The 20,858-nt window shown below is 53.6% G+C and overlaps 1 protein-coding gene across 1 annotated transcript; it reads right to left on the reverse strand.

The window, feature by feature from the left end:
* Positions 1-3,379: 3,379 nt before the first annotated feature.
* Positions 3,380-11,929, reverse strand: MESD (mesoderm development LRP chaperone). Its single transcript, XM_060617500.3, has 3 exons — positions 11,693-11,929; positions 5,615-5,847; positions 3,380-4,376 (listed from the first exon to the last, which is right to left on the reverse strand). The coding sequence occupies exons 1-3, from the start codon at positions 11,885-11,887 to the stop codon at positions 4,112-4,114; spliced, it is 693 nt and encodes a 230-aa protein (XP_060473483.1). The 5' UTR covers positions 11,888-11,929; the 3' UTR covers positions 3,380-4,111.
* Between the last annotated feature and the right edge of the window lie 8,929 nt (positions 11,930-20,858).

Consider the following 20,858-nt stretch of genomic DNA (forward strand, 5'->3'; position numbering starts at 1 on the left):
GAGCAGAAAAGGACGCCCCAGCCTGACCCTCCCTCTCTGAGAGGAGCCAACAGCCCAAGGTCCACGGCTAATTTGAGAAACTCTCCGGAGACCTGACAAGTGGCCTCCCAGGAGCAGTGGTGACCCCTCCCGCTGCCACCGTGCGAGGAGAGCCCCGGTCCAGGGCACGGGTAAACCCACAGCGGGGCAGATCCCGCCTGTCGAGCCAGACCGCACGGCCCTGCCCGGGCCCCTGGCCTCCCTGCTCAGCTATAGGAAAGCTGGGGGACAGCCGGCCCCTGGGTCCCAGCTCCAACGGATAAAACAATGCTCAGACAAGGATGGAGGAAACTCAGAATGCACCTAAAATAGATGCTGTAGGCCAAGGCCTGGGAAAAGCTGTCTGCTGAGCATGAACAGGAGGGGAAAAACAACGATGTGGCAGCCAAACATTTTGCAATAAAAAAACAACAGAAAAATATACTTACAAATACAGATAAATATTCTATTCTGGGGGGAAAAAAAAAAAGAACCCAAGGTGGGGATTCTCCATTTGGACTTTCTGAGTTCATTAAATTTAATAAAACCTTGAATTTTAATAAAACCAACTCACTGAGATTAAAACCAGAATGATTTTAAAGAAAAAAATCTCATTTCAGAACTAAGAAAAAAACTGGGTGCCCAAAACCCAACACAAAGGTAAATGTTTCCAAAATGGTAAGAAAAAAAAAAAAATCCCTGAATCTGCAACTGAAAATAACACACCATGTTCTATTAGAATTAAAAAAAGAAAGAAAGAAAGAAAGAAAGAAAGAAAGAAAGAAAGAAAGAAAGAGGAAGGAAGGAAAATCCATAAAACTTCTTAGCAAAATTACTGAACATTAGCAAGGAGTAAGGATCTCCAGGAATCTGATAGAAAAAAATCATTATTGGGGCACCTGGGTGGCTCAGTCGGTTAAGCGTCCGACTTCAGCTCAGGTCACGATCTCGTGGTCTGTGAGTCCGAGCCCCGCGTCGGGCTCTGGGCTGATGGCTTGGAGCCTGGAGCCTGCTTCCGATTCTGTGTCTCCCTCTCTCTCTGCCTCTCCCCCGTTCATGCTGTCTCTCTCTGTCTCTCTCTGTCTCAAAAATAAATAAAACGTTAAAAAAATTTAAAAAAAAAGAAATCATTAAAAAAAAAATCATTATTAAGGAGAAAGACAGTTGGCCTCGGACCACTAGAAGTAAGACACTGATGAGAATCAGGGAGAGAGGAGAAAGTCTGTGAATTCCCCGCCTTGGTTATGGGTTAACGCATGCTGGTGAAGGTGGTTTAATTAAAAAAACAGGGGCGCCTGGGCGGCTCAGTCGGTTACGCAACTCGATCTCGGCTCAGGGCATGATCTCGAGGTTCGTGTGTTCAAGCCCCGAGGCGGGCTCTGCGACGGCAGCACGGAGCCTGCTTTGAATTCTCTCTCTCAAAACAAAACAAGAAAAATAAGAAAGAGGGTTACCACTGTATATAAAGGAAACCACCAGCAGCACTAAAAACAGCGTGACCGTCAAAAACCAGAGGGCATGAGGACCAAGGGGGCAAGGATGTCCCCCTAATGACGTGCTGGTGTTTCGTAGCTGATCGTTAAAGCTACCACGCGGATGTACTGGATCAGGACATTAAAAGCGACACGAACGAGCACAGGTAAACTTGCGTACGTAGGTGGGTGTGTGTGGATACACTCCCCCCACCTCCCTTAAACACACTTCTCTTGCTCGTGAATCTGCAGGCTGGCGGGCCAGGTGGTGACAGCCGTCTCCAGGAGGCCTTGGAGGCTGCGGCCGGAAGCATTTGAAGGCGCCCAAGCTCACACACGTGCACGTGGGCTGGACACGGCGGGGGCCGGGCAGGTGCGGACCCCACCCGCCCCCGGCATCTGTCTCCACGGGGCCTCTCCGGCGCGGTGGCCTCGGGGTAGCCGACAAAGCTACCGGCTTTTGCATCTAGTGAACCGGCCAAACGCAACGCCCGGTACCAGCGAGGATCTGAGATCTACTGTTGGCAAAGGGACAAGGTAACGGAACCACCTGGGACAGCAGGTCGGCAATATGTACCAAGACGTCACCTTGCGTTTGTTCTGGCGAGTCCACTGCCGGGAACCTGCCCTTCAGATATAAACAAAAGTTGACCAAAATATCTGGGCAGCCGTATGTCGGAACGAAACGCCGAAAACTGCAAACTCAAGGGTCTACCGGGAGGCACGGCGCGGGTCAGCTGCGGGGCGGAGGTCACCCCCACCCTGCTAATCTGGGCCACCCGCAGCCGTGGCCCGCGACCAAAACACCCTCCCAGCCGGCCCCGCGCACCCACTGGGGAACCCTCGCCATCAGTTTTTCAGCGCAGCCTGGTCCAAACTGGATCGCGTCCCACACTCAGACCACCACAGCTTAAAATCCCTCAGGGCACCCCAAATTCCCGCAAGACCCCACGCACCTCCTTCCCTCTTCAGGCAGGTGCTGCACTGTGCCCCCAGCCCCCCTCTGCTCCTTCTAACCACAGGGCCCTGACACAGACCGTTCCTCTGCTCCCGCCCCAGAGACGGCCTCGCCGACATCCCCAGGCTCCCCCCACCTCCACCCCACCTCGAGGCCCGTGTAGGTCTTCCAACGGTTGCCACTTTGTGCATGATGCGTATTTGTCTTCTCCCACCAGGTCCCGAAGTTTCAGGACGCCTGGGCCCAGGTCCGGGCCGTCCCCGGCTCCCAGCAATGCCTCGCATGTAAGAGACGCTCCGAGCACTGGGGGACGTGGCTGCACCCTGCGCAGGAAGCGGTGGGATTAGGACTTCCCCACGCGGAAGGCTGCTAACTGGAAACACAAGGCCCGGGACCGTGTGAAGGGCGCCATGCCCGTCCCATCAGGACACCTGCTCCATCCTGACCAGAGAGGACAGAGAGCCGACATGCTCAAGGGACACGCTGAGAGTGCCAAGGGACAGCGCTTGCCCCACCATGGCTGCGTGCAAGGGTGTAGACGGCCCTCCCCGGGACAGGGCAGGGGCTAAGCTCCAGCCACACAGGAGGGGGTGCACTTCGCGGACGGGGTGAGGCCACAACAAACACACGGCTGCAGGCCGGGAAGTGAACTTTTTTTTTTTTTGGAAACAAATTAACAGGAGGTTGCACTGAGACAAGGCCGTGGCAGGGGTAGGCACAGACTTTTCACTCTGGACCCTCCTGCAGCGGTGACGTTTCCTAACCACGTCCGTGTGCCCTTTTCAATCTGTTAAAATTGTGAGGAAAGTTCTGTACAAACAATGTGAGTCCTTAAAAATGACACCTGCATATAAATTCTGTAACTCGTACGCAGGGGAGGTCTGACACATGAACATTGCAGGGCGGTTAGTACCATACAAAACACCACAGATTTAGGCACTTTGTCAAAAAAAACCGTTTAGAAACGATGAGGTTACGAGTCTTCTGTCACCCGCCGCCGGCTCCCGATTCACACCCCGACGGTCGTCACATTAAATGGCACGTTTGAGCCCTCGCCGCCCGCACGGCCGCCCCGAGCAGGACACAGGCACAACTCCCGGCCTTTACGGACCACGCGAAACCCGACGGCCGCTGGGAGGTGTCCCCGACTGGCGGCGGGGGCTCCAGTCGAATTCAAAGTCGGGACTTGGCGTGTCCGCGCACGTGCGGGGTTCCGCATCCCGCGTCCTGAGCGTGCGGCGCGGACGAGCACCGAGCCCCGCGCCAGGGCGGGAGTTCGCGGCCACGGAGGCGGGGTCTGCGGCCCGCGGGGGGCCCGGTCCCACGGACGGCGTCTGTCCGGCTGGCTGGGACCTGGCAGCCGTCCGGTTGGCGGAAACGAGGGGGGGGCAGAGCCAGGGCAGTGAGGGGGAGGGGCGCCTCAGGAGCCAGTGCCGCCCCCGGACACGAAGGGCCACCGTTTCCATCTACAGTGATTTTACAGGAACCTCGAACGCGTCCGAGTCCAACGTTAACGCCGAGGCCGCCGTCTTCTCGCTCGAAGCCTCTTAAACGGTAACTCTGGCGTGGACGGCCAACCGGTCGCGGGGCGCAGGATTCTCCGGGGAGTGGCTCCCGCCCCTGCCCGAGCCCGGGGCGCCCCGAGGCGGCCGGGGAGGCCCCCTTACAGCTCCGCCCTCTTACTCCCGGCGCGGTTGTCTTCCTTCGCGGCCTCGGCGGCCCGAGATTTGGGCTCCCCCTCCTTCTTCTTCTTGCCCTTGTCCCGCTTCGTTTTATTCTTCTCCCCGCCGCCTCCCCGGCCGGGGTACACCTGCCCCTCCAGCGTCACATCGGCGCACCTGTCCTGACTGACCAAGAAGTCCTTGATCTCCCAGGCGTAGCTTCCGTCCCGAAGCATGAAGATGGCACGGTCGGACCCCACGATGAACCTTGACAGAAACACGCGGTCAGGACACGCGGGGAAGCGCTAACGGGCACAGCCGCCCTGTGCCACGTGGCCAAGAGGAGCGACTCCTCTCAACCTCGACACAACAAAACGCTACGCTCCTCGAGGCCCCCGGTAGCTACTGACGGTGACGAGCACGACCCGAGCTGAGCTGAGCAAACCACGCAACCCCTCGGCTCCAGTCTCGGAGGCAGAGCCCCGGGGAACGATCTGGATCCGCCTCAGCGTGTCAACACTCAACAGGCCCCAAGGGGCAAAAAGCAGGGGATGAGCCCCCGGCTGGAGCACCAGCGTGGCCGGCGGGCACGGAGCTTCCGCTCCTGGGGGGCCGCGCCCAGCCCACCCCGCAGAGAGGGGAGGTGGCTCTGGACGGGGAGTCAGGGGCACACCGACTGGTCCCCTCGGCGTGTGCGCAGGCCCACGACAGCACCGAGCGTCGTGCTCGGTACCCCTTCGTGTCTGTCTGTCACTGCTATTTCCTAAACTAAGACGCGTGAAGACCCTGAATTGAGGAGGAACAAGAAACTTCCCGAAAACTGCATCTCAGGATCGTACTGAGCTATGAAAACCGGACCCCCGACCTCGGATCAGTTACCTGTCAGCAGTCTGGTCAGAGCGTGTGTGAACACGGCCACACACGGAAGGATCTCCGGCGTGAGAAACCTCTCCGGGGGGGGGGGGGGGGGGGGGGGGGGGGGGGGCCTGTCCTGCTGTGACTAGTCTGCCCCCAGAGGCCAACCACCTGTCCAGTCTTCCTCAGATGAAACAGAAGTTATGCAGCCCGGCACAGGAGATAAGGTCACTGACACTGTACTAGTGTTGTGTGGGGACAGGGGGGTGGGGGGGGGGGGTGACAGGTGTAAGGAGCAGGGCACACGGAGCTGACAAACCCTACGTTGTTCGCCCAAAACTAATAGACCGTTTGTCAGCTGCACTCAGAAAAAAAACAGCTGAAGGTATAAAGATATATAAAATTTTACAATCAAATGAGATAGTAAAAAAAAAAAAAAAAAGGCAAAAAAACTTACGGGCCTTGACCAATAATAAACGTTTTTCTTTAAAAAGAAAACAAAGGCAGGGATAAACAGAAGCGTCAAAGAGGAAACCCGAGGCAGGAAAGGTCCTGGGCCCGAGGGAGGCACCGCCAGAAAGGGCGCCCGCTCCAGACTGGGGAAAAGTCCCCGCACCGCCTACGGTTTTCTCAGCGGCCCGCCGCCTCACCTCTGCACGTCGTAGTTGGCGTTGAAAAGGCTGCCCTGCCAGAGGCTGGTGATCTCCTCGGTCTCCTTCTCAGTGGGGTTTCCGGACACAGTGACGAACATCATGAGCGTCTTCCCCTTCCTCGTCATCTTCAGGATGCTCTCGGGCCTGCCCGGGTCTATCTGGGAGAAGTCGATAGGGGCCGAGGGTCTTTTGTGCTCCGGGAGGTCCCCCTCTTCGATGTCGTCATCCTTCTATTAGGACACAAAACACAGCGTCACGCATCATCAGAAATGTGCTTGTCAAGCGGGGCAGGCGAGAAGGGCGGCGCGTGCCCGCAGGTGCGGTGACCCACGTTAGCACAGGAAAAGGAGACCCGGGAGCTGTCCTCCTCTACCTGACCTTCAGGTGAAGCCCGAGTCTCAGGCAGGACTTCCCACCCGTCGTCATTCCGGGTCACCGATACCTGAGGCCCCTGTGTGATGGCTTCAAAGAATCTACCCGATACGGTGGCCTGTAAATACGGCCACATTCTGGTTTGGTCCCACAATGAACCACAACACAGCAATGAAGAAGAAAAAAACACTGATGCTGTGCCCCAAACCTCAAAAGGACAATACTGAGTGACAGAAGCCAGGCACAAAATCAGAAACACTATAAACTTATTTATTTTAAGTTCGAGATGAGACACAATTAAGAAATTAGGAACAGCGGTGGCCTCTGGGGGGGGGGGGGGGGGAGGAGGTGGGTTTGACTAGGATGGGACCCAAGGGAACTTCTGAGATGACAGAAATGGTCTCTACTTTGACAGGACAATACAGATACTCACCAGTCAAACTCCTGCACACCATACTTAAAATCTGCATTTCATGTGTATCAACGTCAACTAAAAAATAAGAACTGTCTGGGGCGCCCGGGTGGCTCAGTCGGTTAAGCCTCCGGCTTCAGCTCGAGTCAGGATCTCACGGCTCGTGGGTTCGGGCCCTGCGTCGGGCTCTGTGCCGACGGCTGAGACTGGAGCCTGCTTTGGATTCTGTCTCCCTCTCTCTGTGCTCCTCCCCTGCCCGTGCTCTGTCTCTCTTGCTCTCTCAAAAATAGACATTAAAAATAATTTTTAATAAAAAACCCTGAACTACTCACTCAACTCTAGTTAGCAGGCTTCGTTTTCTGCAGTCGTGTGAACAAGCAATTGTGACGCTACCATCTGTGACTTCCAGGCTGGAGCCAAGGAGGAAATACGTTAGGGACAATGACACCCGGTTCTTCACTTAAGGGCAGAACTACAGGAGGAAGACGACGCCCTGTGGTGGCCGAAGGACCACATGATTCTTCATAGGTAGGCAGGCAGACAGAGCGATAAATAAAAATATTTAAGCATCAGAGTTCCTCGGAGAAAAGCCTAATAATTCCAGCCACAAAAGGAAACGACGTACCGAGAGAAGTCACCAAACGGGTGGTCCTTGGAGACACTATGCTAAGCGAAAGAAGCCGCACGCAGAAGACCACGCTGTGCGAGACGGCTGGCATGAAGCGTCCAGAACAGAACAGAGATTCGTGGCTGCCGGCCACAGGCTGGAGGGTCAGGGGAAGTGGGGGAGGGCGACCGAGACAAGAGTCTCTTTCTGGGGTGACGAACATGTTCTAAAATTGATAGTGGTGACGGCGGCACGCCCCTCTGAAAACACCACGGAAACGTACACTCTGAATGGGTGAACTGTCGGGCGTGTGAATTCTCTCAATAAAGCGGGTATCGAACACCCGATAAACGACTAACCTAAAATGACACGAAGAGCCCGTTATCTCTCTCTTACTCGGTCCTCTTGACAAACTGAGGAGGACGTCGACAGTCTATTAAAATGCCCCTAATGAAAGGCGAGCACAGGAACTCGTACGGCGGTGCCTGAAGGTGCCCCACGTTTGCATCAGACCTGGGACCTCGCATGAGCCCCACCTAACTAGCCGGCCGACCCGTGGCCGGGACTCCCTCCTCCCCTGGGCCTGTTTCCTCATCTTTAAACAGAAAAGCAGAACCAGCTGGCCCCACGGCCCCAACAGTGACTACACACGATGCATAGAGCTTCTCATCTCCGCCACTCTCTCTACCGCCCCGTTTCTTCCTCATTTTGCTTTAAGAGTCCGTGGCGACCGGCACACAGAGGCACGTGCTGTGCAGTCAGAGGGTCTTGGGCAGGTTGGAAAACCACCTATAACGGGGTGGGGGGGGACAACATCTCCCTCCTACGGTTTGGGGGGGTTCAGTGACATAAAGGCAGGCCATAAACACCCAATGATCAGACCCGCAACCAGCTGTGGAGATGACGTAGGACCTCCCGGTCGCCGAATTCACAGGCTGTCTCCATCTCCGTTTTATTCCTCCCTAACATGTGCTATCGCTTCTTAAAACACCTTCAGACTTCGAGTTGGCTCAGCAACCTAGAATATTTGTATTTTTCACACCGACTTCACTAATGGTCACGAAGTTAACTCCGTACTTCACACATAGCATCTCTTTTCAATGAAAACATAACTGATCAGAAGTCGAGTGCAAACAGCAAGGGTAAGGATTGTTTCAAACAACTTGAATTCCACCTTCTAGGTTTTTGTGTGTGTATCAGTTACCAAAAAGGGGGGAGGGGACGGGGAGGAACAGTACCCCATGTGGCTGACTGTCGGTTCTACTTACTTCTTCCCATGCCCCTCGGCTTCTCCGCTGGGCAATCTGATATGTTCTTATCACTTTCTCTACTCCTGCAGCAATCAAGCCTCTACCCCTGGGCAGGGGTGGGACTGTCACAGGTCAGGCATTCCCCAGACACAGCCCGACCCTGCCTCCAGGCATTTTCAACTGGCTTCCCTGCTTCTTCCCTGCTTCTCCTCGGCTGCTGGTCACATTCGTTACAAAGCTGAACTCCACTTTCTGCAGACCCTTTTCTTCCTCCCTCCCGTGCTCCTTGACGCTAACACTGGCTGCCATGCACCCAACCTTCAGGACAGCCCTGCGAGGCCCCCACTGAATAGATGAGGGGGACGAGCCTCGGAGAAGAAAATAACTTACTCGAGGTCACATGCTAGCAGGGGGGACACCGACACTGGACAGCGAACCCACATTTCTGGCTCTGGGATCCGCCCCCCACCTGCCCCTTGCTGTAGAATGAAAGAACTGCCTTCGGTTTTCCTACACCACCTGGGACTCAGCATTAAACCTAACACAGAGGAAAGGGTTCCCGTTCTGCCCCACTTGACCCGGGAGGCAGGCATCTCAATGGAAGAATGATTCTCACACCAGTGGGAAGGAGGTAGGGCGGGGGGATTTAGGGATCGTCCCCTGGGGGAGGAAGTACTGTTTCTCACAAAAGCTCTCCCACAGAAAAATCACTGCTACCGGGGAAGGGCACTCACATTTGTGGACGGTGTGCAAAAGTTAGCTCACCTGGTCTGCACGGCACCCTGCCAAGGGGGAGGTTGTCTGGCTTCACGGTTAAGGAAAATGAGGGTCACACTTACAAGCAGTAAGGCCGGGTTCAAAACCCCTGTGCCTTCAGCACATCATGCTGTCTCCTGCCTGGTCACACAGCCGCCAGCTACCAAGTTGAGCACACTCTCTCACATTCCCCCCTCCACTCTGATCCAGGAGACTCCAGCTCATGCAGGCCCTCCCATCACCTTGCACTTGTACTTCGGCTCACCAGGGTGCGCGGCCAGGCAGTAAAATGGTGAAAAGAATAGGCTTGAGAGTCAAACGACGAAATTCGGAATTCAGCTTATATGCTGTAGGACGTGGGGCAAGTTACTCAACCTCTCTGGGCTTCAAAAGTCATCATCTAGAAAGCAGGGTGAGCGCATTAAAGGAGTGCGCATGCCCAGGGCAGTCCTGTTAGCTAACAAAAACTCAGTAAGTATTAACTACGAAGTTGTTTCTGCCTTCGGAGTCTCTGCCCACCCATCCTAAACTTTGCTGACCAATTTTTCTAATCATGAGAGCCCACGATTCAAGAAGCCCCGCCACAGCTGGAACCTCACTCCGGGGCACACTCTGAACCCTCTCAAAGCGTTATGAAGGCCGTGCAGTAACCTGGGGAAATGCTTAATATGTCTAATGAGAAAACCAACAGCGGGAAATGACCCCGATGCCGGGCTCTGAGCTGTAAAAACCATCTGCACGCGGAGGGGACACGAGCGAGGGAACACGCGTGTCAGTCCCAAGGTACGAACGATCACACAGAAGCGTTCCATTCTGGCAGTATTTGGGTCACACCGCTTTTCAAACTCATCAGGGCCCGTGTATTGTCTTCTAAATTAAGCGAAGACCCCGGAACACTGGAGGCCCAGCGCAGCCTGGTTCCCACCGGCCTTTCCACCCGGACCGCTCACTACCTTGCTTCAAACGCAGCCTTCTCCAGCTAACCGAACTATTCCTACCAGCACGGCTGGCCATCAGAGTGGCGCTAGCCCAGGTTCTTCCCAGGTTTCCTCGGCTAATCCTCAAACTACTCTGAGGTGGGCATTGCGAACGCCTCTGTTTTGTGGGTAAGGAGACTTTCACCATCAAAGTCACAAGTGGTGTGAACCCAGCCAGTCTAGCTGCCAAGCCTGGCCTCTATTATCTGCACCCCTCCCGCCCCCGACCCAGCTCCCGCTGCCCTTCTCCACATCGCCCCTGCCTCTAGCCAGATGCCCTGTGCTCCCTGGAACCCTCTGAAAGTCCCACCGCACCTTCTTCCCACAGTACTCCACAATTCCTACTTTGTTTTATGGTTGTTTGTACCGTCACTGCTGTTCCTGACGGTCGGATCCCTTGTTCATCTCCGTTTCTGTCTAACTTAATACTTCAAGGTATTATTTCCTCAAGAGACAGCGCTCTTACTTTAGGGAATCAGACACTTCAGTAGCTAGACCATAAACAGATGGGCGATTACAAGGGAGACAGTAAACAGGGAAGGAGCTGCTGCGAGATGTTCCCTCTTCGTTAGCAGTGTGCACACTCATATCTACCCTGTGCACACTCATAGCTACCCCCATCTTGCCATCAGCTGCGGATACGCATGGAAGTACAAGTCTGCTTTCTCCTAGTCAAATTCATCAGATGGTATTTTTTAAACTCACGTCTGAAAGTCTCTATCAAATGAGGCATGCACACGGAGATAACCACAAAGTAAGAAGACATCAGCCTGGGAAGGCATCATCGGGTAAAACCTCATTTTGCAGATAAGGAACTTGAAGCCCAGAGCGGAAACGGGAATTGCCCAAGGTTACACAGCCAGCAGAACCCAAGTTTCTCGGGGCGCCTGGGTGGCTTAGTCGGTTAAGCGGCTGACTCCTGAACTCCGCTGAGGTCACCATCTCAGGGCTCCTTGAGTTCCAGCCCCGCCTGACGCTCTGCACTGCTGGGAATTCTCTCTCCCCCTCTTTCTGCTCCTAACCCACTCATGCTCTCTTTTCTCTCTCTCAAAATACATAAACTTTAAAAAAGAACCCAAGTTTCGGACTCCACTCCACCAGCTCTGCAAATGAGCCAGGACCATTCAACCACTTTTGCAAGGGAAAAAAGGCACGAGTTTTCCTCCAGTGAACCTCATCTAAAAACCTTATCACACACTCCAGAGCACTCAGGAAACAAACCAAAAAACCTACTCTCACAAAAACAAGTCTTTGCTCCTTTAAACGAAATGTGAGCACCAGCTTTTGACCTCCCCCACCCCCACTCCCCAAATTACAAAACCCTCAGCAAGAAATATACTGGAACGAGGAGTCTGGACGCTTCTGGTCCAGAAGACGGGAGAACCAGTAAAGGGGAGATGACCCTCGCTGTGTACCCCTCACCCGCCCGCTCAGCCCGGCCTCGGGGAGGAGCGTGCAAAAGGTCCCCCTCCCCACGCGCCGGGCTCACTGACCACCGGGGCGCCGAGAAAGTAGGGCGAGGCCCCGGAAGGGCGCAAGGGGGCACTGGGGTGAGGCTGGTGCGGGGCAGCAAGGCCGCCCGGCCTTGGCAGAGAGGGCGACACCGAGACGGGGTGTGGAGGGCGCCCGTGCAGAGGGGCCGGAGGTCAGCGGGAGCGGGGCCCGGGACCGAGAGGAGCCAGCGGGTGCGCGCGCGCGGACCTCCCACTGCTCCAGCAGACGCGCCATGTCCGCATCGTTGTAGTCGCGAATATCCTTCTTCTTCTTCCGCGGAGGCGGGCTGGCCTCCCCGGGCGTCCCGGCCGCGCCCTCGGCAGCGCAGGCCCTCGGCGGCAGCAGCAGGTCAGAGGCGCAGAGAAGGACCAGGGCCGCGCGCACCCAACCGGAGGCCGCCATCTTCGCCGCGCCACCGCGGAGATCACGCTTGCGCGCGCCGCGGACCCCGCCCCTGGGTTCTCCTTCCGACCCCGCCTCCCGGCCCGCGCCGACCTACCACGCCCCGCTCCAGCCCCAACCCCCCCCCGGCCCCGCCTCCTGGACCGCGCCGGCCCGCCACGCCCCGCCTCGTGCCCGCCTCCGGGCTCGCGTCAGCCCCACCGTAGACCCCGCCCCTGGGCCCGCCCCCGCCGCCCTCACGGCCTTACCACGCCCCGCCCCCGGGCTATCGTGCCGACCCCACCCCCCCTGCCCCGCCCCCGCGTCGCGCAGACCTACCAGTCCCCGCCTCGTACCCGCTTCCGGGCTCGCGTCGGCCCGGCCATAGGCCACACCCCTTGGCCCGCCTCCCGACCCGCGCCAGTTTACCACGCCCCGCCCCGGGGCTCTCCTTCCGGCCCCTCTCCTGCCCCGCGCCGACCTACCAGGTCCCGCCTCGTACCCGCCTCCCGGCCCGCGTCGGCCCCGCCACAGGCCCCGCCCCTGGGTCCGCCTCCTGGCCCGCGCCGGCCTACCAGGCCCCACCTCGTACTCTCCTCCAGAGGCCCCGCCCCTGCGCCATCTTGGCTCCGCCCCGCCCCCTCCCGCGGTCCAGATAAGGCTCTCGGCCCCTGGCCTGGTCGCCGTCGCCGCCGCCGCGCCCGCTGGTTTGCTGGCGGGAAGCCTCGTCCACAAGTCCCCTCAGGGCCTCCAGGAGCCCCCAGACAGCTCCTCGAGGGGCCTCCGTTTCTGGCCTGCGAAAGGAACTGGAGGGGAAGTTCTGGGAGCTGCCTGGGCTCCGGGAAAACTGTCGTAGCCTGTCGGGCACTTCTTCTCCCTTCCTGCAGCCACTTACCAAGTAGTGAGTGGCAGGTGGCTCTGCCTTTTCAGGTCACGGATGGACGGGCCCCGCTGCTCTGCTCTTGGGCACAGAGGATTCAGCGCCACCAGCTTTCAAGATCCCTGTCATCTCTGGAACGCGAATAAGACTTAAACGCATCGCTTTTCATTTTTAAGACAGCTTCAGTATTTTGTCTGATTTTAACCTAATACTGTAGGCTCTGACTAATGCATTTTAAAGCTGGATCTTTTTGTTTGTTTGTTTCTTACTTAAAAAGAGCGTGGACAGAGATGCTTTCGAATCACACGAGTTTTAAATGGCCCGACCTGCTGATGTTTCTTTTAAATTGTTAATTATGTAAAAACATGAAAAAAGACACTGAACTTGTAAGATAGTCACACGTCGTACAACGTTCCAAACATTCTGCTCCACCCCACAACTGTACTCCAATCAAGCCGTTTGTCACATATTGTATACATTTTTCTGTACATTTTTAAACGAAAATGTCTCTTGAAATGTGTTTCATATAAATCTTGTTATATGTATGTCTGTGGCAACAGAGTGTACATATTGGTAAACATTTTGGCTCCTTAAGTGTTTTCACTTAGCAATATAAGCGAACTTTCTTTATGCTTCGGCATAGCATATTTGCGATAGTTTATTTCTCTATTACCCTACTGATGGACACTTCTTACCAATTTTTCTATTACCAAAAGAAAAAAAATAGCCACAATAAACCTCTTTATTCATGCCTTATGTTATGGGCTGAATTGTATCTCCCCCAGATTTCAGATGTTGAAATCCTAATCCCAGTACCTCAAAATGTGACTGTATTTGGAGATAGGGGTGCTACCGAGGTAATTAAGTTAACAAGAGGTTGCAAAGATTGGTCCCAATATGCCGTCTTTTTTAAGAAGAGGAAATTTGGGGGTCGTCTGGGTGGCTCAGTCGGTTAAGTGTCTCCCTTCGGCCCAGGTCATGATCTCGTGGTCCGTGATCTCGTGATCCCCTTGTGGGGCTCTGTGCTGAGAGTTCAGAGCCTGGAGCCTGCTTCAGATTCTATGTCTCCCTCTCTCTCCTCCCCTACTCACACTCTGTGTTTCTTTTTCTCAAAAATAAACAAACATTAAAAAAATTGGAAAAAAAAAAAAAAAGAAAGGAAATTTGATCATAATCCTACGGGGTAGAGATCATGTGAAGACACAGGAAGAGGGTGGCGCTCTACAAGCCAAGGAGAGAGGTCTCAGAAGAAACCAATCCTGCCAACACCTCCACCGGGGACTTCTGGCCTCCAGAGCAGTGAGAAAATAAAGTCCTGTTGTTTAAACCACCTGATCCGCTCTACTCTGGTACAGCGGCCCTGGCAAACTAGCATATCCCGCTTGGATAGGATTGGATCCGTGGTAGGCTGCATACAACAGAAAACTGAGTTTCTCGTAAAGTGGCTGGAACAAGACAGAGGGCTTTGTTGTTAACTGTTTCATTTTTCTTTCGCAGAAGCGGTTAGAAACGTAAGCGTCTAGGGCTGGTGGTGTACCTCGGTCATCGGGCACCCAGCCTCTTTCTTACCCTGCTCCGTCATACTGGCTGCTGGTTTCTACCCTCAAGTTCACGGCAAGTGCTGGGATGGCCCCTGGAGCACCTGCGTTAGGATGACTTTCATCCAGGGGACGGGGGAAGGAAGGAGGGTCAAAGGGGCACACTTTTCTAGGGAGCTAGCTTCCTTTAAGCAGCCTGCGTGGATAGCCACACGTGTCTGCTCACATCTCATTGGCTGGAACCTAGCCCCCCCGAAGGACGCTGGGAGACTGTCTTCTAGCCGTATACGTTGTCACCCCAAATAAAAGCGGGATTCTGTTACCAAGGGACGAGAGGAAGTGGCTGCTGAGTAGACAGCTACCTAACAATGCAGGCAGCACCTTCTCTCCCAGGACCGTTGTTGTGTAAATTCTCTCCCCCAGCAGAGGCACGCATGTGTGCGTCCATATGTATACAGTCTATGACATTTTCCGTTGACATGGAGCAGAAACTCACAAGAAAAAGAGGGTTTTTTTCCTTTTCTTCTCTGAAATCATAGGGGAAATGTCATAAGCTTTCTCCCCAGGGCTCCACCCAGTGGCTCACAGCCCTGTCCCGGTGCAGTCATGCTAAAAAACATGAACAGCTGTGGTCGATCATGTGCTCCGCTGGGAGGGGTCACCCTGCTAATTTATTTTGCCAGCTGCCAAGCTAAGGTGCGAAAGTGCTGAGATTCCTGGTCCACTGTGTCTGGTTATACAGGAAGAAAAAAAAAAAAAAAAGTCATTTACTGTTTCACAGATACTAGTGGGATTGTGTGAAAAATTCCAGGGCTACTGACTTTCATCGAAGGCACAAATCAATTCAGTTTATAATCCACTGGCTTTTGTGAAAACATCTGGATTGACTGCTGTCACCGTTTTGGTGTTTGGAACTTGAGTCAGTTCAACTCTGCGAGCATTTATTTTCTAAGGGCCTACTGTCAACCAAAAACCAGATGAGGCATTGATGGCAAGATCCCTGCGCTAAGGAGCTGGCCATCTAGCAGAGGAGATAAACAATACACAGTCAGTATAATGCAGATTACCGGGGGTCACGGCCCAAAGGGATGATATGATTTTGGACTTACATAATTTGTCTGAGGTCACAGGTGTATTGAGTGACAGGGTGTGTCTGCCCTCCAGGTAGCACCAACTGGGTTAATCACTGAGACACTCACATAGTTAAACGGGGAGCCATGGGTAAGAGCCACTGAAAAGGAGTCTGGAGGCAGGAATGCTCAGATGGGGTGAGATAGGAGTCTGACCAGGTCTGAAGCAGTGCCGCGGGGCAGGAGAGGAGGGAACAGAAGTGAAAGAGATTTGCATGGTTAGGGGCTAAGTGAAGCCACGAACTTCTTGTCGCTTTCGGGTTTCATACCCACCTCTCCTTTCAGCGGGTCAGTGACTGCAGATTGTACAATCGAGTCTCAGATCTAACCGGTGTCCTCATCTGGGTTTATCCTGGCTTGTGTCCTCAACAGCAGAGGAGGGATGCCTCAACCGGAGGCTGCGACAAGAGTTTCTGGCAGTGTTGGGAATCGGGGCGGGCATCCGGGCAGGGGGAAGGGGTTAGTGATGTTCAGAATGTTGAAAAACTGAAATAGAATACTGACTAACAGAACTGAGGCCTGTAACCTGAAAGGTACCTGTGGCTTGGGTGGTTTGGGAGGCTCTGGTGTGCCAAACGTTAACCCTTTAAAGACTGAATCATGGGGAGGTAAGGGAGGAGGGTCCTGGGGGTGGGGCTAAGTTGGAGATGGGGAACAATGGTTATTTACCATTCCTTGCTTTTGCCACTTCCTAGCCCAATGCAAGAAAAGGCAAAACATCTCTCACGGGCTTTACCTGCCCCTAAATTTATTCACAGACAGCAACTACTTGATTCTCTTTTGGTAGCACTCCCAGATTTCCAGAGGAGAACGTGATTGGCCCAGGCTAGGGTGAGAGTCCATTCCTGGCCACCACCACTCTGGGTGAACAGGAGAGGGGGACTCCCATCTAAGTAGAACAGTTATAACGTGTGTTTGCCAAGCCCCAGGAAAATAAGTTCAAAGGCAAAAAGTAAATTAGACTCCAACACAGCATGGACAAAAATATCTTCCAACTCAGTAAGAAAAAAGATGAACACCCCAACTGAAAAATGGGAAAGGACATGAGCAATGCTGTTCTCTACTCAGAATCAATAAATGGCCAATTTATACACGCACAAAAAGTGCTGAATCTCACCAGGATACATACAAGGTATGATTTTTTACCTATCCTATGGGCCAGGATAAAACTATTGTGTACCCTGTTGACAATGCTTATGACATAAGCAGTCTCATTTGCTTACGGGGCGGGGGGGGGCAGTTTTTCTACAAGAAAATTAGGCGAAAGCTATCAAAACCCTACAAAAATGTACGTGATCTCTGCTTAGCAATTCTGCTTCCAAGAACCGACTCCGAGGAAACAGACAATGAAAACACTAGAGGTGATCATAACACAGAGCACTTACCATATGGCAGCAATTCTCCCGAGTGCTTTACGTGTATTTCTTCATGTACCTGTTGTAATAATGCTATGTAACTCTTTTCTTTTTTTTTTTTAATTTTTTAACATTTCTTTTTTGAGAGACAGAGAGAGACAGAGCATCAGCGGGGGAGGCAAAACTGTCGTCCACTTGTCCAATGGGGAACATTACAATCATCACGTATGTTTCCTAGATGTATATTTGTTGATATTAAAACCGGTCATCTTATTTATTAAATAAAATGTTATAAAGTGGTATTAAAATCATATGTATCTATGAATGCATAGGAAAATAGCTATAAATCTGTGGATAATGGTTATCTCTGAGCAGTGGGATGTCAAGTCAGTTGTATTCTAAAAGGGGTGAGACACACATAAACACACTGATGCCCCTAAAATATTGATTAATACTGTTCTCTCTACCAGCATATAAGGGAAAAAAGTCTAATTTTGACTGAAATTCCCAGAATAATACACTTAATCCGAATTATCCATGGTACTGCAACTGCCTTGAAAATTCGAGGATCAGATCTGAATCTTCTAAGAGGAGAAGGGACGACTTTTATCGGTGTCGCCTGAAACATCAGCTGTGCTCTGCAGCACGGATACGTCTAGTGAACCCACAGTCTCTGATTCCAAAGAATCGCCCCCCTGGACTGTCTACAAGAAGCTGTAAGAAAAAATGGGGTGCACGCTCTTGCTAAGCAAATAGGCCTCTGGCCTCTGCTTCAACCCCGGAGCCAGGAGCCATACGTCATGACCACACACAGGCCATGCCCCTGCTGTGGGTTTGTGAATGTCCAGGACTTTCACGGCTAAGTAAGAGCTGTGGCCAGCAGGATTTTGGCTCAGTGAAAGGACGCCTTCCTTGCAGAGAATTGCAAATAGGTGTGGGCAAAGAGAGGAACACATCAAGTCCTTGCGCTTAAAGACGTGACAGGGTTGTCCCCAACAGCTACAAATACACTGTGCTCACGGCCGCATTGTAGCTGTGCACAATGGGTGCTCGGGGGGCAGAGATGCCCTGGTCTGTGGGGGGGTCGGAGAGGCTCCACCTGAAGGCCATAAAGCTAGTCAGTCTGCGGTTACTGACTTATTATGTGCTAGGCACCATGAGAGATATCAAAAATGGTTTGGCAGGACTGGTGTTGGGAATTCAGGGAACCTGGATCTTGGCATTTATCTTTCCTCCCCTACAGAGTTCTGGAAAATGGAAAATAACCCCCAAGATGATTCACCAGTCGGGAAATGGGGTAGAGAATTTACCCGTGAAAGCAATCTTCACCTCTATGCAGGGCTTTCTGGAAACCAGACTGGAGAGAATTCCAGATCTCCCAGCTCTTGGGACCGGAGTGCTCACGTGTGCCTGCCGTGGTATAACCGGCCCTGCACACCGCCTCCCTCCCCCGTTCAGCTTCAGATGAACAGAGAGAGGGCACAGAGGGAGGGAGGAGGCGGGGGGGGGGGGCGGGAGGGAGGATGGGGAGGATGTGGGAGTAATGCATGTGATCCTCCCCAGGAGTTCTCAAGAGCTGGGAACAAGATACACCAGAGCGCAAGACGGCATGCTGGGGGGGGGGGGGGGGTGGACCTGTCACAACGTGATTCCGCCCCTGATGAACCACAGCCCTAGGGCTGTCACACACTCGTTCTTCACCAGTGGGGCTGAGTGAATCAGGGAAAAGGAGGGGGTAGGGGTAAGTTTCCAGATATAAATTCCCGTCCTGTAGAGGAGGATCGAAAAGGAAGATGATGCAGAGTGGTGTTTGGCTACGTGTAAGAAAAGACCGCCTGAGTCGGAAGGGGCTCATCTGGGAGCCAAAACAAGACCAAGGGAGAGCTGCTTCAAGGGAAAGATGCATCAGGGCAGAGAACGCCCCTCACTGACCACCAGGTGGCACAGCAGACCAGACGCAGCTCGGTTGTCGGTCTTCAAGCCCCGGAGAGCACCTGACCCTTGGGCATCAAAACCCAGCCTAGACCCCTGCAATGGAATGTTATTCAGTCTTCAAAGGGAAGGAAATTCGGACACCTGCTACAATACCCGTGACCCACGAAGACGATATTCTAGGTGAAATAAGCCAGACACAGAAGGAAAACTAGGGTATGTGTGGTTCCACTTACATAAGGAACGCAGAGCAGACAAATCTATAGAGGCAGAAAACGGAACAGTGGGTGGCAGGGGCTGGGGGGAGGGACCTGAGGCGTGAACGGTGAGTGGAACAGAACTTCCGTTTGGGAAGACGAGAGGTATCCATCCAAAGGCGGGCGGGGCAGGCGGTTGCACAACACCGCGAACGTGCATAACGCCACTGAACTGCGGCCAAGTTCACAGAAACGGCTACACGGAAAGTTTTATGTTGTGAATGTTTGGCTACAATTGAAAAGAACCCAAAAAACCCGGGGCACCTGGGTGGCTCAGTCGGTTAAGCCTCCCACTCTTGATTTCAGCTCAGGTCGTGATGTCACGGTGGGTGAGTTCGAGCCCCGCGTCGGGCTCTGTGCTGACCGAGGGGAGTCTATTTGGGATTCTTTCTCTCTCTCTCTGGCCCTCCCCCACGCTCTCTCAAAAAGAAAAAAACATTAAAATCAACCCAAACAGAGCGTTCATACTGTCGAAGGTGTCATCCCTGCCCAAAGTCCAGGCGGCCGACACCCCTTCTAGAATAGGCGAGGAACGAGAGAAAGCACGTCTCCCCAGTCCTGCCTGGTCCGATCCCAATCAGCTCCACCTCACCTCCCCAAACCCTCAGGCAGCTCTCTACTCGCATCTTGCTCATTCATGTATTTATTAAATGCCCACGAAGTGTCGGCCTTGAGCCAGGCCCTGAAAACACGTTCTCCAGGGGCCGTGCTATTTTCCACCCGGCCCCAGCTTCCCCTTGAGGGCTCCACTCACCTTCCCCCAGCCAACCCTTCAGCCCGTGTATTTGCAGCTTTCTTCTCTGACCCAATTTCCATTTTAGTGGAAAATGCTTTGCATAGTGCCTTTGGTTCATTATTATATTTCAAGAGAGGATTCGAAGGGATGATGAGCGGAGGTGTTTTTTTTTTTTTTTTTAATATTTATTTACGTTGGGAGAGCGCAAGCTGGGCAGAGAGAAGGGGACAGAGAACCCGAAGCGGGCTCTGCGCAGACAGCAGTGAGCCCAATGTGGGCCTCAAACTCACAAACTGTGAGATCGTGACCTGAACCGAAGTCGGGGTCCGCCAGGCGCCCCAATGAGTGGAGTTTTCTCAAGAGAAAGTCCTTACTCCAGTGACTCCGAGGGGCACATACAGCCCGCCTTCTACGGTTCAAGTTAGGCTACAATAGGCTACAGCACCGGGCTTGACACGGGTGTCTGTCCTGCTCACGTCCCCGCCTAACTGCAACTGAACGCCGGTGAGCAGCAGTATCCCTGATACTCTCTGTCCTCCGTGCCGTCACCATTCCGATGACGACTCCCTTGTGTCACTTTGTTGCCCTCTCTGGGCTCTGCTCCTCCGAAGGTGGAGCCCTTCCGTTACTTATTATGTGACTTTCGTGCCCGGCATGGGTCCTGGCACGTGCTGGGTGTCCAGTGTTCGTGGGGTGAATGAATGATGGCAGAGGGTAAGGTGACCCAAAAGGCAGGCGCAGATAGCATGGGGAAGGGTCAGTGTAGGAGCTGCCGTACCTGAGAAATGAAGCAGGAAGGCCAAGAAGATAATCCGATCTGCTTTTAAAGCTAGAGCAAATATGGCGGGACATTCTATGTGTAAGAGAGCTCACGGAGGAGGCAGCAGGCTTCCAGCAAAACCAAGAGAGTGCATACTTAGAAGGAAAACATCACCCCGAAGAGCCAAGGAGCTATGGGAGAAAATCCCGATCCTAGAGCAAGTTTCATGAATAAACCAGGAATGGCGGGAAGGGGTTGACTTCTAGTAAGTTTCCGGAGCTACGGAAGAACAGGGTACTTTCCTGGATTGCCAGGGAAAGAGCTCGATTCGTCCAACTGGTTTTTGCTCAGAGAAAAACAAAAGGGATTTTAACCCTATAGATTTGCCCCGTGTTTAGAAAATC

Source organism: Panthera onca, chromosome B3 (genome assembly GCF_046562875.1).
Source record: "Panthera onca isolate mPanOnc1 chromosome B3, mPanOnc1 haplotype 2, whole genome shotgun sequence".
NCBI lineage: Eukaryota > Metazoa > Chordata > Mammalia > Carnivora > Felidae > Panthera > Panthera onca.

What these genes read in the sequence shown, in the direction of transcription:
- MESD (XM_060617500.3), bottom strand. Translation starts at nt 11,887, where the DNA reads ATGGCGGCCTCCGGTTGGGTGCGCGCGGCCCTGGTCCTTCTCTGCGCC. An exon ending in GTCTGCTGGAGCAGTGGGAG is followed by an intron (nt 5,848 to 11,692) that starts GTCCGCGCGCGC and finishes GTGTCCTAATAG; the next exon opens with AAGGATGACGACATCGAAGA. An exon ending in GCCAACTACGACGTGCAGAG is followed by an intron (nt 4,377 to 5,614) that starts GTGAGGCGGCGG and finishes GTTTCTGTCAAG; the next exon opens with GTTCATCGTGGGGTCCGACC.